General features: G+C 37.8%; 1 protein-coding gene across 3 annotated transcripts; it reads right to left on the bottom strand.

Moving 5' to 3' along the window:
- Positions 1–457: 457 nt before the first annotated feature.
- On the bottom strand, positions 458–23,093 carry etv1 (ETS variant transcription factor 1). 3 transcript variants are annotated; one of them, XM_077575664.1, is made up of 14 exons: positions 22,990–23,093; positions 22,265–22,341; positions 22,109–22,180; positions 21,843–21,930; positions 21,247–21,294; positions 14,801–14,854; positions 7,397–7,526; positions 7,125–7,295; positions 6,387–6,637; positions 5,269–5,340; positions 5,119–5,187; positions 4,861–5,030; positions 3,229–3,330; positions 458–1,878 (listed from the first exon to the last, which is right to left on the bottom strand). In XM_077575664.1, the coding sequence occupies exons 3-14, from the start codon at positions 22,151–22,153 to the stop codon at positions 1,657–1,659; spliced, it is 1,422 nt and encodes a 473-aa protein (XP_077431790.1). In that variant the 5' UTR covers positions 22,154–22,180; positions 22,265–22,341; positions 22,990–23,093; the 3' UTR covers positions 458–1,656. The 3 variants fall into 3 exon arrangements, with proteins under 3 accessions (XP_077431790.1, XP_077431789.1, XP_077431791.1); XM_077575663.1 differs by lacking the exon at positions 22,265–22,341 and having other exon boundaries at positions 22,990–23,084; XM_077575665.1 differs by lacking the exons at positions 21,247–21,294; positions 21,843–21,930; positions 22,109–22,180; positions 22,265–22,341; positions 22,990–23,093 and adding an exon at positions 19,361–19,738.
- Between the last annotated feature and the right edge of the window lie 607 nt (positions 23,094–23,700).

Here is a 23,700-nt window from a genome sequence, read left to right as displayed (position 1 = left end):
CGTGTGCCACAGCTGGAAATTGACAAGAGACTAGAGTCTATTTGGCTACACACGCAAGCACACACACGCGCACACACACACGTAAATGTCTATCACCTGATTGTGGTGGCGAAAAATACAAAATGCTTTTAGTAGTACAGTCTAGTACAGTTCGTCCCCTCCAAGGCACATTTTGGGAGGCTTGACAGTATTTCTCATGGAGAAAAAAAACAATCAAAATTCAATAACAATTCCAACTGTGACACCTTCATTCATTTATTTTCATTTATCCAAGTGGGGGTCGTCATCGTATGATACTTGAAAAAAATAAAATGTTTTTTTTGGGACACATGATGAGAAAATAAATCGCTAAATTGGTCTAAGGGGAAAAAATAGTGTTCTTTGTTACATTTAAATTCCAAGCGGAAGACACTTCGTTAAGACACCAATGAATCGCAAGATAACACTCGGAGAAGTATTCATTGAACATTATGTTTATTATTGTGGTTGACAGATATTTATAATAAGCTACACGAGAGGGTCAAAACATTAGAAACAGTAGGACGCATGTTCTGGAGGAGGGAAGAAGGGGGTTCCTAATGAAGTGTCCGGTCAATCCATTGACGTTCATGAGTTCATCGGCCCACTTCCGAGTGCGTTTTTTGTTGTTGTTTTTTTTTTTCCGAACGTCTTTTGATCTTTTCGACGTCTCCAAAAAAAGTCACTTTGGCGCTCGTGTTCTCTTCAAATGAGCACACAAGCAGGAAGTAGTAGTGCTAAAATCCCCCAAAAATACAGAATCAAAGTCTGTCCAGTCTCACTGAGGTGTCGCATGCTGGAAGGTAGTACTCTTAATATTTTTTATTTATTTAAACAAAACACTTAATGTACAAACAGAAACAACGCCAAAGAGCCTTCAGGGTCCATAAAGTGCACGTCGACAAAATAATGTTGACGGTGATGATAATAACAATAATAATTGTAAATGGGCCTTGCACCCTATTTTTCATGGTGAATCCTCCAAAAAAATGGTGAGACTGACATCATGCTCGGCTCACCTTAGATAGCAATTTTGGATTGAATTATTATTATTATTTTTTTATATGATTGGAGCTCATTTGGGCAAATTACCAATATGAGAACTGGCATTTCTCCCAAAATGGCCGACTTCCTGTGTGTTTTCAGGACTGGCTTCTTCAGACTTTTTTTGTGGGGCTGGGCTTGGGGGTGCTAAATTTTCACCCCCCCCCCACCCCCACCAAAAAAAAAGAAGCAAAAAACATTTCAGCCAAAATAAACGTTTAGCAATCGTCCATCTGTTTATGTCTAGGAGAAGTAGTTCTCGCCTTTTAAGAAGCCCTGCAATGAACCTAAAATGGCCGCTGCAAACCAAAATGGCTGACTTTCTGCGTTTTCGCACATGTCTTCTAGAGACTTTTTTTTGTGGGTCCAGTCATGTTAGACACCAAATTTCATGCTGCTAAATTAAACTGACTTTGAGTGCTGCATTTAAATAATAATAATAATAACAATAATAATAATAAAAAACACTCTGGCCAAAATAAATGCTTTTTTGTAGGAGCAATTGGACAAATCTCAAGGATGGCCCAAAATGTCAAATAATAACAATAAGGGAGGATGGGTTTCTCTTTTGATTCGAGTCTTTGTCTCCGTGGTCTAGTAGACGTAGGCCTCGCTGTACGGGTGCGGCTGGCAGTAGGACGCCTCCTGGGCGTAGGGGGCGCTCTCGTCAAAGTGCGACAGTGGGACCGTGTCCTCCTCGTTGACGTGACGCTCGATGTCGCTCTTCAGGACCGGGCGTTGGTTGTCGGGGAACGCCATGGAGAACAAGGCCTCCGGGTCGCACACAAACTTGTACACGTATCTCTCGCCCGCCACCTGCCAGTGATGGATGGATGGATGGATGAGGAGGAGGAGGAGGAGGAGGTGGGCAAGGTTGGGATGGGAGTTTAGTGTTAAAATATAAATATAAATTTGTCACTTTCTAAAACGTCACAACATCCAATTGGTTTTGATTAAATAAATGTGGAAAAAGTAGATCCAAAGGTATTCATATATATTGGCAATGTAGAAAATATTAGATAATATTAAAGAGGTAAAAATACACGTATAATAAAATACACAGATGTTTGGAAAAAGAGAAATGAGAGATGACAGATATGCAAATATTAGCTAAGAAAATACAATAAAATACAAATATTGGAAAAAGTAAACCATTATTCGATGAAAAATACAAGCATTAGAAAAATTCTATAAAAAAAAATACTGTAGGTAAAATATACACCAAATAATACAAAAAATATTAGTGACAAGTATAAAATTTGAGAACTATTAGGGGAAAAAAATATGATATTGAAAGAAAAAAAAAGAGGAAAAATACTTAAAAAAACTATATATAGATATATATACACACACACACACACACATATATATATATATATATATATATATATATATACAGTATATATATATATATATATATATATATTAGAAAAAAATACAAAAATATTTGGAATAAATGCACAAATATTAGAGAAAAGGTATAAAACCATTAGGACCAATGTAGAAAACTATAGATTAAAACTATAAAAATATTTGGGAACATTTTGAAGAAAAAAAAAAACTTTTATATATATATATATATATATAACATATTTGGAGAAAAAATACAAAACTTTTTGACAAAATATAAATATAAATATATCCCTATTTAGAAAAAAAACTGTTGGATTGAAAGTACAAGTCTATTCGTAAAGAAATACACAGAAAAAGAAGAGTATTTTTTAAAATATTGGGAAAACCTACAAAAATATTAGACAGAAACCTTTAAAAAAAAAAATGGAAAAAAATATCTAAAACCATGAGAATAAAATACAAAATGTGCAAATATTTTAAAATATATCACAACTATTGATGGAAAATACACAATTATTGGATGAAAAATAAACAAATGCTGGATAATAATTTCTCTACATAATAATACAGTATTAAGGAAAAATGCAGAAATAAGACTATAAAGACTAAAAATATACAACTGTTAAAAATACACAAAAAAATGTAAGAGAAAAAACAACAACTAAACTATTAGTGCTAATTTTGCTTTACAAAGGTCTGAAATGTTAATGTTAATTGTCTGTCTACATATTTGTTGCTCATGTCTGGAGTCGGGTCCCTCGTATCTCAAGGCACGGCCGGCCGTATAAAACATGTTGTCTGCACTCGACTCACCTTCTGCATGATTCCCTTCTCGTAGTAGTAGCGCAGCGATCGACTCAGTTTGTCGTAGTTCATGGCTGGTCGGTTCTTCTGGATGCCCCAACGGCGTGCCACCTGTGTCATACATACACACACGCGTACATATTTAGCAACAATGGCTGACACTCAGCAGCTGTGACAAAGCAAAGAGTCCACGTGGCGCTAATAACGCTGATTAGGGCGTACTGTAGCGCACTGACTGGCGTGGTTGGCGTTCATTACCGCGCTCCGAGGAGGAAGCAGATGTTGCGGCACCTGTCTGGCGTCGCGCCCACCTGCCCGCCCGACAATCACCCGACCTCCCAAACACACAGCTGAGGTATTAACAGCCATTTTGGAGGCTTATTTTCTAGACTACTGTCGTATATAAAAATGGGGAAACACCCAAGTTGACTTTGTAGCGCATTACTCTCGAGGAAAAGGAAGAAAGTGCCTCGGACAATGAGCTGCATCATCAAATGTTTGACAACAATAACAGTAATACAAATTGATAACAATAAAAGTAATAACACCGTAATAGCAATGTAATAAGCTGCGATAGAATAATAACGCTGTTATAACGCCATAGTGCCTTCCATAATAATAACTAATGTAATACTAGTTGTGATCATTTCTTACAAACAGTGTGAAAATGACATAATGCTGGTGTTAAAAATGCCACAATACTAGACATGGTGACGTGAGGAAAAGCTAATTTAAGCAACATCATCAGGCAATAACTCATTTGCATAGTTTCTAGTCATGTAATGTGTGCCAACACTGTAATTAATGACAGTGTACTAACAATATTGCCTACAATTCCATCAGTGCGAACTTTCTTTCACAAGTATTAAAGTGTAATAACACCATAATAATGATAATAATGCAATAACACACAACTAACACTACTAATAATGTCATACTAGCACCACTGCAAGAACAAAATAACAACACTCTAATATTGTAACAACAAAAAACAGGCGATATAACAAGTCTGTAATAGCACAGTATTTCCATATAGCCTCTAGGCTTTCAACCCCCTGTTAATTGTAATAATGCTGTAATAACACCATAATAACAATATTTGGTCAGATTCCTTCAGCTTTCAACCCTTTCATTGAAATAACAACGCCATAACAACACTTATAATTCCCATTAACTCATTCACTGCCATTGACGGCTATAGGCGTAAAAAATGCATTTGAATTATTTCCATTAGTTTCACATTTTTTCCCACTTTTGTTAACAAGAGTATGAAAACCTAGAAAAAACATTTATTGAACAGATACAAAATGTGTGATTAATCATGATTTAACTAGTGAAATCATGTGATTAATTAAAATTAAAAATTTGAATCACCTGATGCCCCTAATTTAAAAAAAGAAGAAGAAAAGATTATTAAAAATTAGGTGCGTCGGACAATTTAAAATTTTTATTGTAATTAATCGCATGATTTCAAAAGTTAACGCACGATTAATCACAAATTTTATATCTGTTCTAAATGTCCAATTAAAAAAATAGAGTTTTTTATACTCTTGTGAAACTAATAGAAATAGTTCAAATGAATTTTTGACGTCTAGACCCGTCAATGGCAGTGAATGAGTTAATCTCAACGACTCCTCTCACCTCCTCAGGTTCAATGAGCTTGAACTCCATGCCGCGGCCCGTCCAGGCGATGAAGTGCGAGTTGGCCGGGTCGTCCAGTAGCGCCACAAGGAACTGCCACAGCTGCAGAGACCCTCGCCGCTGGTAGGACGGACCCTCGCGGTACAGGCCCGCTTCCTGCTTGATGTCGCCTGAAAGCCAAGAACATAGTTACGGTTTAAGTACCACATCACGCTTGGCCTTCTGTCTTCAGATAAGTCTCGGGAGTACATTACCTACCTTCCATTTTCTCAGGCACCACGCAGGTGTCGTCGTAAAAGTGCCTGGCCACTTTGTCAAACATGCAACCTGGACAATAAGAAGGAGCGTTGGAAGTGTTGTTGTTGTTGTTGTTGTTGTTGTGAAGGCTCCAAAGGTCATATCTGGTACCTTCAGTCCGGTTGGCGTGGGCCAGGTAGCCATCTTGACGCAGGTAGACTGAATGGCAACTGGGCACCTCCGCTGAAAGTCAAGCAAAAAGAGTGTTAAAAAAAAGAAGATGTGAAAGCGGCATTAAAAACACAACAACAAGAGACAAGAATGTCATAGCCTCAGGGCTAGCTTGTAATATCACACCGCTATTACACGCTCGCGGCTAATAAAAGACGATAAAACAAGCTGACAAGCTCTGCGAGATACAATAACAACAACCTCAAGTGCTCCACTGAATATTATGCTAGTGGAACATGTCAGCATGAGAATACGTATGATAACAGGATGTTTGATAGCATAACATGTTAGCATTCTATGGTATGACGAGCTAATAGCTTCATTGTGTGATAGCATGACAGCCCAAGACAAATTGGCCATTCAATCTTCATCAAACTTCATCAGGCTAATGGGCGCGTGGCGGAAATGTCGCTAATCACATTAGCCGATAGCCGCGCCCCTCCACGCCATCCTGTCACTACAAAGTCCACTAAAAATCCCTCCATCATTAGGTTTGTGGAAGATATTTTCTCTGAGGGATGTACTGTAAATTAGCTTCGGTTATCTGTGAGTAACTTAGCAAAGTTTAATATCTTGCTTGCTAGCTTACGTTGGCTCTACAGCACGCATTTCAGCTTCAAAGGTCAAACCAGATGTAAAGGGTTGTTTACTAGTGTTGCCGTTTGAACATTATGGTAAAAACATCTGTCGAGATTGTGAAGCTATACAGTTTGTGTGTTGATAGAAAACATAAATAGAGGTGACATCCAACTGAAGCTCTCCAGCATTTGAGCGTAGGATTGAGAACGTTGACCGGCCGTAACCCCCGCCCACTCCCTTATTAGCACGCCACAGGAAATGGCTCCCACCGCAGACCCCCAATCCACCAGACGCTCTGTGCCTAATAATGGGCAAACTCAATCAACCCCACTACATTTCTCTCCCTCCCTATCCAGAATAGAGTAAGCAGGGTCTGTACTTTTTTTTTTTTTTTTTTTTTTACTTAAGTACAGGAGAGTTGAATCAGTAATTCTTTTTTGACCACAATTATCTGTGTGAATAATTTTGCCACTCCTCACCAGAGTCATAGTTGAAGTCTCGGGGCTCCTGTTTGATCATCATGGCGGCGGGGTACATGTGGGGCAGCGGGGCGCCCATCATGGCGGGATGGGGTTCGAACAGCGGATCGGCGTACTCCTGCTTAAAGCCTTGAGGCGGGAAGGGGATGCTGGGCTCAGACATCTGACGCTGGTACAGGGGCCGGGCGTCCCGGGACATGGTCGGCGGGGACGGGAACGAGTGGCACGGCTCGGAAAGCTGACGTCGGAATCTGATCGACAAAAAGATGAAAACAAATAGATTCTTTGCTACTGTTAGCCATCAATGCTAGCATATTGTGTACACCCCGTTTTGGTGTGGAACTGTACGTAAACGTTGCCGCCATATTGAATGTGGAAAGTGGTATTAAGAATAAACAATGACTTTTGATTGTATTTGGACAAAGAAATTTTGGATAGACATAAATATATGTCTAGTATTTATTACCGTAAAATCGAATCACTCATGAAAACATATGCTACATATTTAGCTACCAATTTATGTAGCACTTACTGTGATGATAAACCAGTCCATTTACTTGGGATTAGTTTATGTGGCAGCTCTAACACATTCAATATGGCGGATGCATCCTACAGGCCAAACCATTCAGTGTGGGGTTTATTTATATTAGATATCTGTAGTGTTTATTAGCCACAGAGGGCTAGCATGTACTAGCTACCCTTTGCTAACTTCCTTAGCTTTTAATACTCAAACTGTACCTGTGGTCCATGGCGTAGGCGGAGTCGGATAGGGAGGGCGGAGCGTGGGCGTAGGTCCGCTCGGGTTTGGGCGTGGGGGCTGCATGATGAAGGGGGGACACGGGGGTGCTACAGGGGGGCGTCACTGGGCTGGAGGGCTTCATGCCTGCGTGCTGTTTCTGCTCGTAGGCACTGCGCCACACACATCACATAAAGTACATATTCTAACATTTCTAGTTGTATTATTTCTATTGTGCAAGTTAATTTAGTGTGAAGGTTGAGGAAGCACAGACCTGACGTTGTACAGGCACTTCTCTCCATACTGGAGCTTGAAGGGCCGCTCTTGGCTGCAGGTGGAGCTCAGCTCGGAACACGGACTGTGCAGCTCCCTCTTGATCTTCAGCTGCAGTCCGTGAAACGCCACTACAGCAGGAGACGGGGCGGGGGGACATCGGTTAGGGTTAGATAGAACCATTAGAGGTGACATGATATACAATAAGACAAAAGGGAGCAATGCCAAAAGTGACTCTAAAATGTCTGCTTTTCAAACCAAAATGGCTGACTGTTTTTTTTTGGGCATGCCTACCAAATTTCATCTTGATAAGCGACCTCGTATCTTCACTGTGTTTGCCCTCACTAATGAAAAGCAGTGATTGAAAGAGTGCAGACATGATGGCTAATCTCATTTCCACTTTGCGCCTAAACGCTTTATCCTTCAACAATATCCAGACCTCCAACAAGTGGACCTGCATGGAAGGTTCTGATTTTGAAAGACTCCAAAATTGGGGTGGTGACGGGTGAGATATTAGAAGGAGGATTTTCTCACGTCTTGACTGACAGCTGCTGTATGAGTACGAGTGGATCTGCCAACACGTCATGTGATGCGCAGCCGGGCCCCTCTGTTGGGGGGGGGGGGATTGGGGGGACGGGGTGGTGGTGCGTGACAAAGCACGCTGGGGGAATGCCCTTTCTAGGTCATCGATCTGAGGTAAAAAAATTCACTTCCTGTGTGGAGACCTTTGACGATGCTCTCGTACGGGAAAAAAACCTTTGTGAGTGTTTAAGTAGCACCAGCAACAGCTATGCTAATTTACGTTAGCATCTCTATGGTGTTTCGCATTATAGGTTAGCATAAAACTAGCTGAATTTTGTTAGACATAATGACCCGGTTGAACATTTTTGTTTTTAAATACTCAATTTTTAATTCTCTTTTGTTTTGTTTCAGTTTTAGAGTAAATTTTAACTGGAAGAAACTGCTTGAAGCAAGTACACTTTACATGCTAGCGAGAGTGAGAACAGATGCTAAGGAACACTTTGAAACATTTCCTTAAAACTCTGTCTAATGAGTTTCAAGAATGTCTGAGATGTAAAACTTTTTAAAAAAAGTTATTTATATGGACTCACTAAAGCAAAGATTTCCACCAATCGCAGGCAATCGTGTACCTAATGAAAAGGCCCGTTTCGCTTAAGACGTCACACTTTACGCACAACCTCCTCGTGATTGATCAACTCATCAATAAAAGGCTTATTCTGGCATATTCAATTCGATCTGACTATATTTAAGTAGTGTCAATAAAGATATTTAATCGAACAGTGATTGCGTCACGACGACATCCAAGAGTCACATATGGAAATGTCACAATGGATTTTTAACGGCGGGGTGCCAAGGTACGCTAATCGATAGCGAGCCCAACGCCAGACGCTTCCTTTTCTTGCATTGAATGTCACGGCCATCACGGCGTGATTGCTCTCATTATCTGCACATTGATTAAGTAGTAAGACGGCAGTGTCAAAAAATAAATAAAATAAAAAGCACTCAGGACAATTAGCAGCTTTAGCTGTAATGCTAATGGTTTCCACAGATCAAATCCATACCAACTGTTTGGGTGGTTTATCACGAGTTGTCAAGCTTCACTGCCATGCTCACCCTCATACAATGACAAAAAAACTAAATAGCAGACTTCCTTGTGTGTTTTCAGCCATAGCTTCTCGAGACCATTTTGTGGGTCTCCTCAGTATGTCTGCCAAATTCAATGTAGTTAAGTAAAACTGTCTTGGGGGCTGAATTGCCCAACCATTCACGCAATGAGTTTTACGTTGAATCAAACTTTGCTGCCATGCTCCGTCCATACACAATGGTAAGTCCACATTAGGGATGGGCATTTGGTGGCCTTTTGGCCACTTAAAAAAATAAAACAATATCCATTTTAAAAAAATTATAATAAATTGCTGATAAACATTCAATTTAAAAAAGGGGGGAAAACAAATATGAAAAAAGAAGAAAAAAAATCTGCGAACATTTTCTTCTAAACTTGGTTCTTGTGCAAAAATCTTTAACTCAGCCATTCATTTATGAAATATATTGTAAGTTGTTTCAACGGTTCAACAGACAGCAAGATGTATGCCACACTGCACGCGTTCATTAACAACCAAAGACAATATCCTTCCTGGTCTGCTCGGCAACACTCAGGCAACATACGCAAAAACCTACTTGTCAAAAGTCAGACCTTCAAAATAAAAGCAATAACACAGTTTCACCACACTCTCTTGGGCCATTATCTTTAAAAAAGTATATATATATAGTATATGTAATGAATAGGCCTACATGAATAAATAAACAATTAAAAAAGAAAAAGAAAAAAAATATTTGAATGCAAATTTTCTGCCAAAATGAAATAAACAAAACCATTTACGGAGAGAAATGAAGTAGACACACTTGACTTGCTTTAGCGGATTACAAAAACAAATGATGTGGTGGGCACATAATTTAGAAGAGTACGTATACTCCCTACACTGTAAAAACAGTTGGGTCAAAAATAACCCAACTATGGGTCAAAAATGGACCGATCCTCTACGTGGGTCAGTTTGACTTTGAGTCAAGAAATGGGTCTTTTAATGTAAAACAACTAATAAATATTGGCCAGAAAGTTAGGTCAAATTAACCCATAAAGTGGATCGGTACACTTTTGATCCATAATTGGGTTATTTTTGACCCCACTGTTTTTAGAGTGTACACATTTAAACAGCACCACAAAATGAACACATGATAGGAAGTGATTCCCAGCATAGCTCAGGATGAGTTTAGAAGGACGCCTAAAAATGGCCAAAATAACCCTAAAATTGCTGCCAAAACGCCCTAAAACGCAATGTCAGACTTTCATTCATAAATCTAAAAAACAAAACAAAAAAAACATCCTGGCTAATTAATGAGTCCTTGGCTGTGACATGTTAGAAATTCTCAGGTACAAAGGGTGTGTTTTTGCCGCCCATATTTGGCAAAAACCCTTTCGCAGTTCAGTCATTAAACCAAAAAGTTGGGGTGGAAAAAAATATTTTTTGGCAAAGGGTGAAAAAACCTTCTATTCCATTTTCACCTACTGTAGGTGCTGGCCTTCGTTGTTAAACGGCGGTGAGGCGGCGGAGACGGAACGTGTGGCCCCATTTTACACCTCCGCCATTCCCCGCTAAGTTATGCTAATGGTAAGCATCTGTGGAGATGAGACAAAGAAGAAGCTTCTTCCTTCTCCACACTTCCACCATGCTGCTTCCACGCCGACGTGACATTGAAGACGACCGCCAAGTCAAAGGCCAACATTTCACAGCAACGAGTCTTCTTTCCTCAAAAGCGACAGTCTCCGATATCTTGACAGTAAAAATGTTTAAAAATGTGTTTTAAGTGTGGGAGGGTCAAAACAAACAAAAAAAAGTTTTTATATCGTCTCTCCTGTATATTGCAGATCTTCATCAATTGCAAGTCACTGTACTTTCAACAAGCCTTCCTTTTATAAATATGTCTTTCAATATGGTTTATTTTAAAGGGACAGTGTACACATTGTGCGCTCGTTTATTTTCAAGCTGTGGTTTTGGGACGTATTTACAGTAGCGCGGTGGGCTTTTGCGGTACAGACAAAAAAAGAAAATAAAATAAACCACGCTAAAATAATAGAAGCTGTTTTTAATCCAATGGCATGGTTTATTTTGGGAGTATTTTTGTGTATGTTGACGTCCTATCAAGTATCATCCATCATCTTTGTCTACACGGGCCGTGGCGGTGGTGCTATAGGAACCCATATGGGAGAGGTGGCGTCTGGGATGCCCAACCACGGCGCCATCTGTCAGCAGCCTGCCAGTGTGCCAACTCCGCCGCTCGGATGGTCAGCAGCACTCCTGAAGGACAACCGGACCGTCACCCTGACCTCTTCGGCGGGCTTTACATTCAACTAACAAACTAGTTCTCATTAAGTGCTTGTAATGGTGGTGGGCGGAGCCATCCAAATATGCAAATTCCACATTGGTCCATGGTTTCAGTTTGTCGAATACAGCGGATCCGCATTTACACAAACACGTTGAAACTTATTAAAAGACACTTTATGAAAATATGTCTCAGCGGCTGTATTCATTCTCTCACTTGCAAGACTCCTTTATAACATTATAGTTTGAGGAAACAAAAATAGGACGCCGTTGGTCGGATAGTTGCCCCAAAAAAAGAGCACAGTTGCTTCTAGCAATAAATGACGCTTGAAAAAAAAGAGAATGTAGTTTTGAACGCCAAAATGCTTAAATCAAATGAAATGAAAGACAACTAGTTTAACTGACATAAGTTAAAATAGACATGCTAACAGAACTTAGCATTGACGTAATTATAAAGCTTCAGAAAACTGCTACTCAAACAGACACAGCACAGAAACACATACAAAAACTGCATACAAAACAAAAGAATAAAAAATGTTATATTTAAATATCAAAATGTTCAATCGAAACATAATTTTGTCTGCCGTAGGTCAGCCAGCATAATGCTAACGTATTGTTGCGAAACACCGTAGACAAGCTAACAGAACCTAGCATTGACAAAACGGCAATTATAAACCTAATAATAATAATAATAACCATTATTTTTATTTAATGATAAATGTAGGTGTAACATCAAATTGCTGAATTAAAATTTATTTATATGACCTCATGAAATGTTTTTGTAGCATTAGTACTGTATTTAGTTAAAATCGAAAACAGAATTTGAAAATTGTAAGTTCTTTGTAATACTGCAATGTTTTATTTCAAGCTGATCCCAGGTCAGTACGACATAATAGTAATATATATTATAACTAATGCTAATAAAGGTTATTGTTCAGAAAAATAGAAGAGGAGCCAAACAACTTTTATGCACACATTGTCATGTCAGAATGTTTATCCTGAGTAAATAAAAAGCAGGAAAATATTTATTATTCATTTATTGTCTTCATTTTATTGTTCATCTACATTAAATGTGGCGTCATGAGAATAAGTGATATATTTTCATGATGACTGGGATCTCCATCTGATCTAAATGTACCCTGATGGCTTTAATACGCTTTTATTTCCGCTTTCTTTGTCAATCAATCAATCAAACGGAAGTAAAGAAGTCAAGATCAGAGTGAGGTCAGGAATGCTAAAAGTAGTTTCAATACGGCTTGTCTAAAGTGTTTTTCTTAAGCATAATCAGCTTGAACTTCTTCATGTGTCATTTCAAGTAAGAGGGAAAAATATTAGAAGTAGAAAAAAAAAGGGAAAAAGAAACGAAAAGGAAGACCACCCATTGCTTTTCGGGCCTGGAATGCCTACAGGAACCTGCTTCAATTCCAACCGAGTTAAACGATCTAACTTAGAGGCTTAAAGTCCAATTTAAGACTATTTAGGAGAGTTTCAAAGGCCATATTGATCTAATTTAAGAATATAAAACTAAGAGATTCTTCATAGTTTCGCTCAGTTACATCTGACACATGCTAATACGCTTAATTTCTCAGACACGGCCACATTGTTATTGTGTTTGTGGTCATCTTTCTCTAACCTACACTAATGAAGTAGTAAAGTCATTCCAGTAAAACTACATTAAAAACGTGTGAGAAAAACACACGGCTGTTTTGGATACCTGCTTCGGACTGAGGCTTGGAGTTTGCCAAAGTTCGGTCTTCAATGCTTCAAATCAAAATGGCTGACTTCCTGTTCAGTTTCAGGTATGGGTCTTTGAGACTTTTTTATGCCTTCTGTTACGATAGACTTGTCCACCAAATTTTGCGATGCCCGGTGAAACTGGTGTTGAGGGCTATTTTTTACATTTATTTTTTTTAGTCAATGTGCACGCCCTGAAATTTGTCCAAAATGACTGCTTTAAAACAAAATGGCTGACTTCCTGTTCCCTGTTGCATGACAACCAGTTTAATTGGTGTCGGGGGCAATTTTTTTTTTTCTGTACAAGTGTGAGCGCTGGAATTTGCCGTAAATTCTTTTTTCAAACCAAGATGGCTGACTTTGTATAAATTCAGGTGTGGAACCTTGAGATTTTTTCATGTGTCCTTTTTAAGAAAGTCATATCAACCAAATTTTGCAATGCCTGGTAAAACTGGTGTTGGAGGCTTTTTTTTTTTTTCTTTGTCAACGTGCACACCCTGGAATTTGTCCAAAATGGCTGCTTTAAAGCAAAATAGCGGACTTCCTGTTCAATTTCAGAAAGGGTCATTAAGACTTTTTTGTGTGTCCTGTTTTGATGGACGTCTCCACCAAATTTTGTAAATGATTGGTCAGGTTTACAATAGTTTTAGACTTATTTGTGGAGTTAGTTTTATTTTATTTTTTTTTAAACATTTTTGTTTTTATTTTATTTCATTGGCGAAAATATCAATTTTAGTTATTTTGTTATTTTTTGTTAACTACGACAATCTTGCTGATTTTGTCTATCAAATTAAGAGCCCCAGATTTGCCTAAAATTGCTTCATCAAACCAAAAAAGCGGACTTCCTGTCATTCCAGAAAGGGTCATTAAGACTTTTGTGTGTGTCCTGTTTTGATAGACGTCTCCACCAAATTTTGTAAATGATTGGTCAGGTTTACAATAGTTTTGGACTTAGTTGTGGAGTTAGTTTTAATTTTTGTTTTTATTTATTTCATTGGCGAAAATATCAATTTTAGTTATTTTGTTAGTTTTTGTTAACTTTGACAACCTTGCTGATTTTGTCTGTCAAATTAAGAGCCCCGGATTTGCCTAAAATTGCTTTTTCAAACCAAAATGTCTGACTTCCTGTTCAATTTCAGGTGTGGGTCTTAGACCGTCCACTGAATTTTGCGATGCCTGGTGAAAATGGTGCTGGGGGACAATTTTTTTGGTTTTATTTGTCTGTTTCTTGCGTTAAAACATCAGGGAGAAAGAAATGTGAGTGTTTGGTGTCGTTTGACTTTGGCGTCCTGTCCCAAAGACATGTGCTCGCTCTGGTGGTCCCCACTGAGCTCCCCCCCTCCTCACTGCCAAGTCGCATGGCAAAGCAACCAGGTGATACTAACGCACCTTCAATTTCCATCCCAGAGTATTCTTGGAAAAACATTGTGAGCAAACGCGCTTTCATTGCGTAAAATAACGACAATAGCGAGGGGCCAAAAAGAAGAAGAAGAAGAAGAAAAATCCTGATTTAGAGGAAGGTTTGCACAAAAAGAGAAAAAAAAAAAAAGGTCGAGGGGGCGTCTCGTGAGATGAGAACATTTCTATTCTGGATTAAAAAAAACAACAACCAAACACCCCCCTCCCTTTTACTCCCCCCCCCCCCCAAATCAGGTGACACTCAGCCTGGCCCTCCCAATGTTAAAAATATCCTCTAAAAACAATATTCATCCCTATGCAAATAAGCACACACACGCACGCACGCACTCACACCGAGTGGTGGTCGCACTCACAGTTTTCAGTCTGGAAGTCTGGGACAAACTGCTCGTCATTGTCGGGAACTTGAGCTGCAAGCACAAAGAAGACAAGACAAGACACCTTGAGATGTTTGTGATGTTGATCCCAAGTCCAAACCCCCCCCCCCACTCCAGGACCCCCGAGTGAACATCAAGATGGAGCTGCTGCTTCTTCTTCCTCCTCTTTGTCTTTCTTCTTGTAAGCCTCCAAACCGCTCCGCACGCTTCAACGTGGAAGCTGGTGGGCGCCGAAAATGACGTCTTCTCAAAGAATAATAATTATGAAAATAATTCAAATAAAAATACTAACAAAAAAGCGAAAAGTTGCCGGAATTAAATAAATATATATTTTTAAGCAATTTTAATTGGGTCCTTGCAGCGCTTCTGCTTTGGCCCCAATAATCATAATTCCCTTAAAAAAATATATGTAATTCAAAATAGTACAATAAAATATGTACCTGTATTTTCAAAATGAATATTTTAAGAATAATTAGGATTTTCTCTAACATTTTTTTTTACATGCATTTAAAGGTTTTTAAAATAATATTAGATCTTTAAAATATCTAGAAATCAATAGGTTTGCTATGTACAGTTGCAAAGATAATAAATAATTTCCATTCAAAGAGTCATTAGCAAAAATAATTATTTAAATACAAATCATAGCTCAGAAAAAAAATACCTAAATGATATAGTCTCCAAAAATAATCATGACTTTAGCTTGTAAAAACATACAGTACATTTATCATGTTTATTTTTTGAACTTCTAATAATATTTTAAAAGAATATTTTCCATAATTGTCATTTATAATCTCTTACATTTGACAAGAGCTGTATAAAAAAAATCATCTATTAAAAACATCTTCATTTTCAAATGTAGTGTAGTGTATTTACATTTAATATATAACAATAATTGAATAATATAATTTACATGTAATATAAATTAATCAAACCAACCAGTATCATTGTATACCACCACAATAATAACATTTTATTTGTTGCAATATTGTCTTTGTAAAGGCAAATCATTGCAAAAAAAAAATATATATATATGACCAGAACGTTGATAATTAATATGCCTTTCAATGCGTAGGTGACTCTCCACTTCCTGGCATGCCATCACGCAGTCTCCCATTGTTAGCATCTTCTAATTGGCTCCCCCCCCCCCATCCCCTGCTGAATGTTACCTGCTACCTGTGCACCTGCCCGCTTGGCTCTTCCAAACATGCGCGACCCAAAAATTCTAATTCCCCAACCCGGACGCTGCGATAATCAAGATTCAACACGGCCATTATCACGTCTATTTATACACTTTAGCTGGAGTTAGCGTAGCACGTCTTGACATGCCTGTCCCCCCCCCCCCCCCCTTATTCTCACTCTGGATGAGATGATGACACAATTAAAATTGTATTTATTTAAAGCATGTGGCGAGTAAAATGCGAGGTCAGGCATTCACTACCCAGCGAGAGGATTTCATCTGGCAATCATTGACTGTATATAACAATAGAAGAAACATAAAACGGAAATCATTATTAAAGGCCCAAAACATTGAATTTGTATATTTCTGTCATTTTATAATAAGAATTCCATTCACGCACATGATATTTATGTTCTTCTTTATCGAACTGGAAATAAGGGAAGGATTTCACACACCTGATTTACACATTTAAAAGGGACTACCATAATACCACCATAATAAAAATGAATATTTTATTAAAACACATCAAATAATAAAAAAAACATGCTCATTGGAATGCAACAGAAAATACTGCCACATCGTCCCTTGTGTTATTGTTTTTTTTTTTTTTTTATTATTAATTCCAAATTACGTTCTATGTGCTTTGTGCGTTTTCACAAGATGTGATGAATTGAGACGATTCTGAAAAGCAGAGTGAGTGGAAATAAAAGGGAAAAGGAACCACCTTTAGTTCTTCCTGCTTGCCGTGTTGACGTGCACACGGTGGCCATTTCAAACACGTTAACGCTTCAACGCTTGAAAATTTCAGTCACCTGCCCATCGCTATGCCAACCCATTTTACACACTTCAAGTGCTATTTGTGTTTCTGTTTAAATGATGCTCTAAACAAACTGAAAACAAGTCTTGTAATGTACTGAAATGAAGTAAAAAAAAAATAAAATAAATCGGTTTTAGCAGATTGCTTGCAGTGTTTATATCACAACCATTTTAAGCAATTTAAAGCCACCATTTTATCCACTATTTTAACCATGGAGAACCCAAGAACCCTTTTCTTCTTTGGAAAATTATGAATTATACATTAAATGACTGCTATAAGTTCACTGAACACCAAAATATATGTTTTTTCAATTTTAACCCTTTATTCCCTAGTTTAGGATTAGGGCGAAATTTGACCCTTTTGGGATTTAGGGGTATCATTTCGAAAAAATCAGAATAACAAAAACTGTCAGTAAACTTTTTAGAATTTAAGAAAATAATCAATCAACACAGCTACATTGAACAACATAATTTTTTTGTTTTATTTGTTGCATTTTAGAACTGGATTTTGAATGTACAAACACACTTTGGCCAATGGAAACAAGAACAAAATCACTGCTGGAAAAAAAAGAAGGTCTTTGTTATTTGAGTAGCAGAATTTATAGGGGCCAAATTTGACCCCGTGGGTTCTCCAGGGTTAAGTAAATTCCATCTAAAAACAACTTAAAATGGGCGGTCAAACCCTTTTATGAGAATTTTTTATTTGAAAATAACACTTTCTGCTATATAAAAGGTGTTTTGTTATAGTAAAGGGAATAGTAATAAGATATTTTGGCAGATTGTACTTGACAGACACACATGGCAACAAATGGGAGCATTTTAAAGCACCGTATGCTTGAAAAGTGGACATTTTGGAGAAATCCGAGCACCTGCGCAAACGTCTGGGCGCTCCCCACGCAGCACACACACCTTGAGGGGTGAGAAACGGACACAGGAAGGAAGGAAGGAAGGAAGGAAGTCGAGCACAAATGAGTCACCAGCATCGGCCTGTCAATGAAACAGTTGGCCGTCCCCACAAAAAGATTTTTTTTTTTTTTTTTGGGAATGCTTTTGCCATTCATAAAAATGACAGTGATTGTTTGAGTTCCTAGAGATAAAAGCTTGTCCTAACGTTTCCATGACAGCTGACAAAGTTCTCTCAACTGGGAAATTCACTCCCGTTCCTTGACTCCTTCCTTCCAATTACCTCGACTAATAAATCTCCGGTTTTAACGGACAGGAAGTTAAGACGCCGCCGTCGTCGGAAGTGTCATCCTGAACCGGGGATCAAATATTCATTCCATATTCAACATTTTTGTCTGCTGTCAAATCTCATTTCTTTTTAACAGAAACAGAAAGAAGAAAGAAAGAAGTATTTTGAAGTTGGTTAAAAGGAGTGCTCGCTCCAAACACCTGAGAGGAGATTTTCTTTCTAAACACACGCACGCTTCTGTTAGAATTAATTAAAAAAAAATAAAAATTCTTGATCATCATTTTAACGTGGAATATTGTGCTACAGATGTGGACTTCGAATATACATTTGTGATGGTGGAGCCATTTTGTGACAAATTTAAGCAGGTTCTTCTATTTATTTTTAATAGGCTTCAAAAGCATTACATTTTTTTTTTGTAAGATTGCCATACATGTGCTATTTTATTTTACATGGAAAGAAAAACATGTACATGATAATCATGGACTTGATTTTTAAAATCAATATTGCAAGATGATGTGGCAAAAAAAAAAATCCACAGCAAAAACAAATAGTAAAAATGCAAAGTTTTAATTTTACTTTAGTTTTTCATGAATCTGCTTCTTTAGTTTTAAATTTGAAAAAAAAATATATATATATAAATGTGGACTTAAGTTAATATTCACACACAATTCGGCGTATTGTGGTAACAAAATATACATAGATTTCTTTTTTTTTTTATTATTTGAAGTTAGCTCATTTGTGTTCAAATAAAAAAAAATATCATAAATGTGCAGTGTCCCCCCCCAAAAATCAATATTCATATAAACAATACAGACATTTGTGGTACCTAATGTGAGACAAATGAGGAGAATCTGACTTCTTTTTTTTTTCTTTTTTTTTTTTAAGCATTTATGTGTATCCAAATGGGAGAAAAAAATTAAATATTGACGAGATCACTGAGCCATTTTGGTTACAAAAAAAAAAGAAGTGTACATTAGCAAGAGTCCACACTATCTTTGATTTTACATGCAACAATTAACATTACATTCCCACAAATCTATTGATTTCCTTTTAATTATTTTCAAACTTTCAAAAGTCAACATATATGAGAATATTTGCGATTACACCTTTGAAAAATGAGTGCAATACTTGAATTTTAAAAAGCCTCACGCCCATTCAAAACACTTATTTGAAATTCCCACAAATCTGTTCATTTAACTTCCGAACTTCTAAAGAACTCAGTCATGTTCAAACCGGATGAGAAGCCATTTAAACGCGCATTCAAATAAGAGCAAACAAGTGAAACGCTTCACTTGATCCTTACAAGCAAACTGTTGTTACACTTTCAACAAATGTTGAGCAGAGTTGCACTAACCAAAAGTTGTGTGCTGCAGACACGGCGGAAAGAGGACGCTGGCGCTTAAATCCTGAAGCATCCCGTCTCACTTAGAGTGCAGTGAGCCAGTCTTGCCATGGGAGGAAAAACATTTCAAGTAACAAAAAAAAAAAAAAAAAAGAGTCTGTGAAAGAAAACTTTTTTAAAAAACAAAAGCAAAAAAAAAGAAAAAGTCTTTTTCTGTTGAGCGTGTCAGGAAAAAGCGGATAGATCCATTCTTGTCTTTTTGTGCGGGCGAGGAGGAGCAGGAGGAAGAATTGAAGCAGACAAGGTGATGATGCAGCTGGAGATGATGGAGAAGAGCGAGAGAGCTGTAGTGAGAGAGAGAGAGGGGGGAAGAGAGAGAGATAGATAGAGAGAGAGAGAGAGAGAGAGAGAGAGAGAGAGAGAGAGAGAGAGAGAAGGCGGCACAGTAGCTCCCGCCAAAAAAAACCAGCAGACAGTAAGCGTCGCACAGCTAATTTGTGATGACACTCCCACAGCTAGAACCTCCTCGCTCTCCCATAAGACCCCCCCCCCCTCCCCACATCCCCCCCCCCCCTTCCCAGCCCAAGACACCCCCCTAATGTATGCAGGTGCCGCTTCGTAATTGGACGACTGTGGAATCGCAAAAAAAAATCACTCCCCCCTCCCACCCTTCTGCACAAGTTTCATGTTGTTCAATGTACATTTACAATGCATGGCAAGCAATCCATTTTTAAAAGTCAAAAGATATTGGGGATATTATTATGTTCTTAAAATTTTTATAAAAAATATACATTTTGTCAATTCATAAAGTACATGTTAATCATTCAGGAAAAAAAAAATCTAGTTTGTGTTTGAATGGCTTTCAATCCGTTTTGAGCTTCTTCTTTTTTAAATCCAACGATAAATTAACAGATCTATGGAAATTTAAAATATATTTTTCTAATGGTTCTAAGTACTTAAAAAAAAAAAGAAGTGCTAATTTATTTCACATATGGCTACATTTTTTTTGTCAAACTGAACAAGTCCACAATTATATTAGAGCAATAATTAAAAGTAAATTATCGGAATTTTATATGAATTATGAATTTTGCCTAAAAAAAAAATTCATTTAAATTTAGATTGGTAGCAGGAGGTGGGAAGAGAGAGATAGTATGAAAGAGATAATAATAGAAGGAGAGATACTGTATAGGGATACATAGATCGAGTGATAGAGAGATTGATTTTTTTATTAATTCCATGAGACAAACAAGCTTATTCAAAGTTGCGCCTTGAGATACAAGTTGAAGCGATTCCAAGACCACATTCGTAACTCAGATCATCTTCCCTATTGAAAAGAATAGAAATATTATTAATCCGCAGTAATATTAGCAGTTTTTTTTTTTTGTAGAGGATAAAGAATATATTCTTGTGAGTATCATAATATTGTCTATAGTTTGTGTTCATATATCAATTTCTTAAAGCGTTATAACCCTGCTGAATAGATCTTACTTGTTAGGTGCTAGCTTTAGCCTAGCGGAACTCAAGGCAAAGTTATAGTGTTATTTTAAATACACAAAGTAAAGTTTTCTTTGTTTTATATTTTTGTTTGACTTGTAGTGGAAATAGAGAGCTTGAAGACTTTTGTTAAAGAATTCTTTACTATCTATATATTATCATATAGGTTGTGAAGTGAGTTGAGTTCACTTCCACCATACAGTGCTCAAATCTCAAAAATTTTGCTTGCAAGTCAAAGCAAAAAAATAAATGATGTGATGATGGCTTCTACCTCTAACACTTGTAAGTAAGTCACTTGTATCTCAAAGTACATTTTTGAGAGAAAAAAAAAAATCAAAGGTTGTCATATGAGAGTTCCCCCCCTCGACCACCAACAGATTTTCGTACCCCAACGTAACGCTCACCTTCTGCCAGCCAAGTCTCCTGCAGTCGACTCAAATCCAGAAAAAGCTCTGCAGGAAGGTACCAAAAAGCAAAGGCCCAATTTTATCGTTCACGAAAACTAACGTAATAAGTAAAATTTAAATTGAAAAAAATTGAAAAAGCTGCTAATCCACCCCAGTACCCAAACAAGCGCCGCCATTTTTACGATACATGTTGATATTATGTTAGCCGGCCGGTTATGTGAGTGTGAGCATCTGCTCCATGCTGCTTTCAAGTGTTTTCATTGTGCTTGTGTGTGTTTTGATTGTTTATCCTGTTCAATAAACGGCTGAAAGTCCATCGGTGCTCTCCTTGCCCACATGCTAGAGCATCACATTACCTCTATTGCACCAATTATGTTTCCACTTCACTCGATCGACTGCTTAGCTAAAGCTTTCCTGTAGCTCAAATTTTAGCAAACACACGTTTGGACGTCAGATATTCTTTGCAAGCCTCCTTCTCATGAAGTTTTTTTTTTTTTTTTTTGGTCCGTTCATCACAACGGTCGCTGCAATGCAGATGCACAAAACAACAACAATTGGATTGTGGCTAAAATGTTTAGCGGCCGTGAAATTACCTTCAGTGTCCACGGCCAGGTTGGACTTAATCAACTTTCTCCTTCTGTCGTTTGATGACCTCTCACAAATTCTCCCGTTCACCGTCTTCTGCACACACACGCACACACAAATCAATCGTGACTGTGTGTGAGCAAGCTTAACCAGCTCGAATGTAAACAGCTCATTACATACGTCTTTATTAGTATTAGTAGTACTTATTATTCACCAGGGGACAAAAAGTGAAAAAAAATAAGTTTTGGGACTTTTTACATGCGCGTTGACTCACTTTAGAGAGGCTGCGAGGCACCTGCTGGTCGTGGGATCCTTCCATCGCACATCTGGCGGGATTCTTTCAGATCTAATGTCGGAACAGTAAACAAAGTGACAGTGGTGAGAAGTAATGAAGTACAAATACTTGATTACTTATCGCTTGATGGCTTACAAGCAGATTCTTCAGGTATCCGCACTTGGGTTCTGTATTTCCTTTTCTGTCGACTTTTTTACTTTAACTCATGACATCTGAAAACAGATCCAAGGTGTAAAATAAATAAATAATTAAATCAAATAAGGGTGTAGAAATAATAACAAAATTATGTAAATAAAGTGAATAAATATGATGAATAAATACTAATTTAATAAAATATAAAATATATATAAATTATAAATAAAATAAATAACATAAAAAAATAATAATGTATAATTACTAAATAAAAATAATTAATTGATTGACAGATTGAGATATTCCGGATTTATAAAGCAGATTGGGATACATTTGGAGATTCCAATTCCGCATTTATTGCCTTTTTGTTATTGAAATTTTTTTTTCTCTTCCCCGTTAATAGAAGCTAATTTAGCTTTTGGCCCGTCACAATGTTAGCATGTTAGCTACACTAAATGTTTCAAAACTTTAAATACATTTCAGTCTTTTTAACAAATTTGACCCATTTTTTTCGATCGCAAACTCTTTATGTGCGGTAATTGAATCAATACTGATTTTGAGCAGTCTTTTATTTGACTCAATATCTGTACTAAACATGCAATGTGAGTACTTGCTTCCTCTGCAAAATACCAATCATCATCTGGAAGTGACACATGAGCTCACTTTCCCGATGATCAACAAAAATATAGCCTTTAAAAATAGGACTTAAAGGTGATAAAAGTACTTACAGTATCCTCCGGGGTGGCTTGAGGGTACGCGTGCACGCCGGGCTTGCTCAGAGCGCACTGCTGCTGCTCTCTTGGCCGCCTGGCGTCGCCTCTGCGCGGCCTCCCGCCATGGAGTAAACGCCCCCACCTTCCACCCACCACCATCATCAACATCCAGCCACAACTCCGCCTCCTCTCTACCCGGCTGTCAACGTCCTCCACCGGAGCCTGACGTGAGCAATGACGGTTACGTTTTTTCTCTCCATGCAAACCGCCTCAAACCCTTTTCACACTGCATTTAGCAGGGCGCAGCATGCCGTCGTCAAAAACACATTGGTTGTGCGGGGGCGGAGTGATTTAGTGTTATTTGGGCTGACTTATTTACGGCATGATTAAGTAATTTTACATGAATTAATTTTTATAAATTTTAATAAATTAATGATTAAACTATCTAAAAGTTCCTGCAGAGTCATTAGTTTTTCTCTGGTGCTTGTCTCTTCCTCCTCCTCAAAATGGGCTAAGTCAGGGCTTTCTTTCTGCCATAATGAATGATACGTCTTGTCAAAGTGCGGCAAAATCTGTTTGTACTTCCTGGTAGGCTGCACTTCCAAAATATAGGAATGCTGGAAAGCAGTAATTTCACACTACCAGGTAGCGTGTACCGAATTTAATTCATTCCGTGACCACATTCATATCTCAAATCATCGCCCCCCATTGAAATGTATGGAAATG

Source organism: Vanacampus margaritifer, chromosome 9, assembly GCF_051991255.1.
Source record: "Vanacampus margaritifer isolate UIUO_Vmar chromosome 9, RoL_Vmar_1.0, whole genome shotgun sequence".
Lineage (NCBI taxonomy): Eukaryota > Metazoa > Chordata > Actinopteri > Syngnathiformes > Syngnathidae > Vanacampus > Vanacampus margaritifer.
Note: the sequence above shows the minus strand (reverse complement) of the source record. Positions and strands in the feature narration are given on the sequence as shown.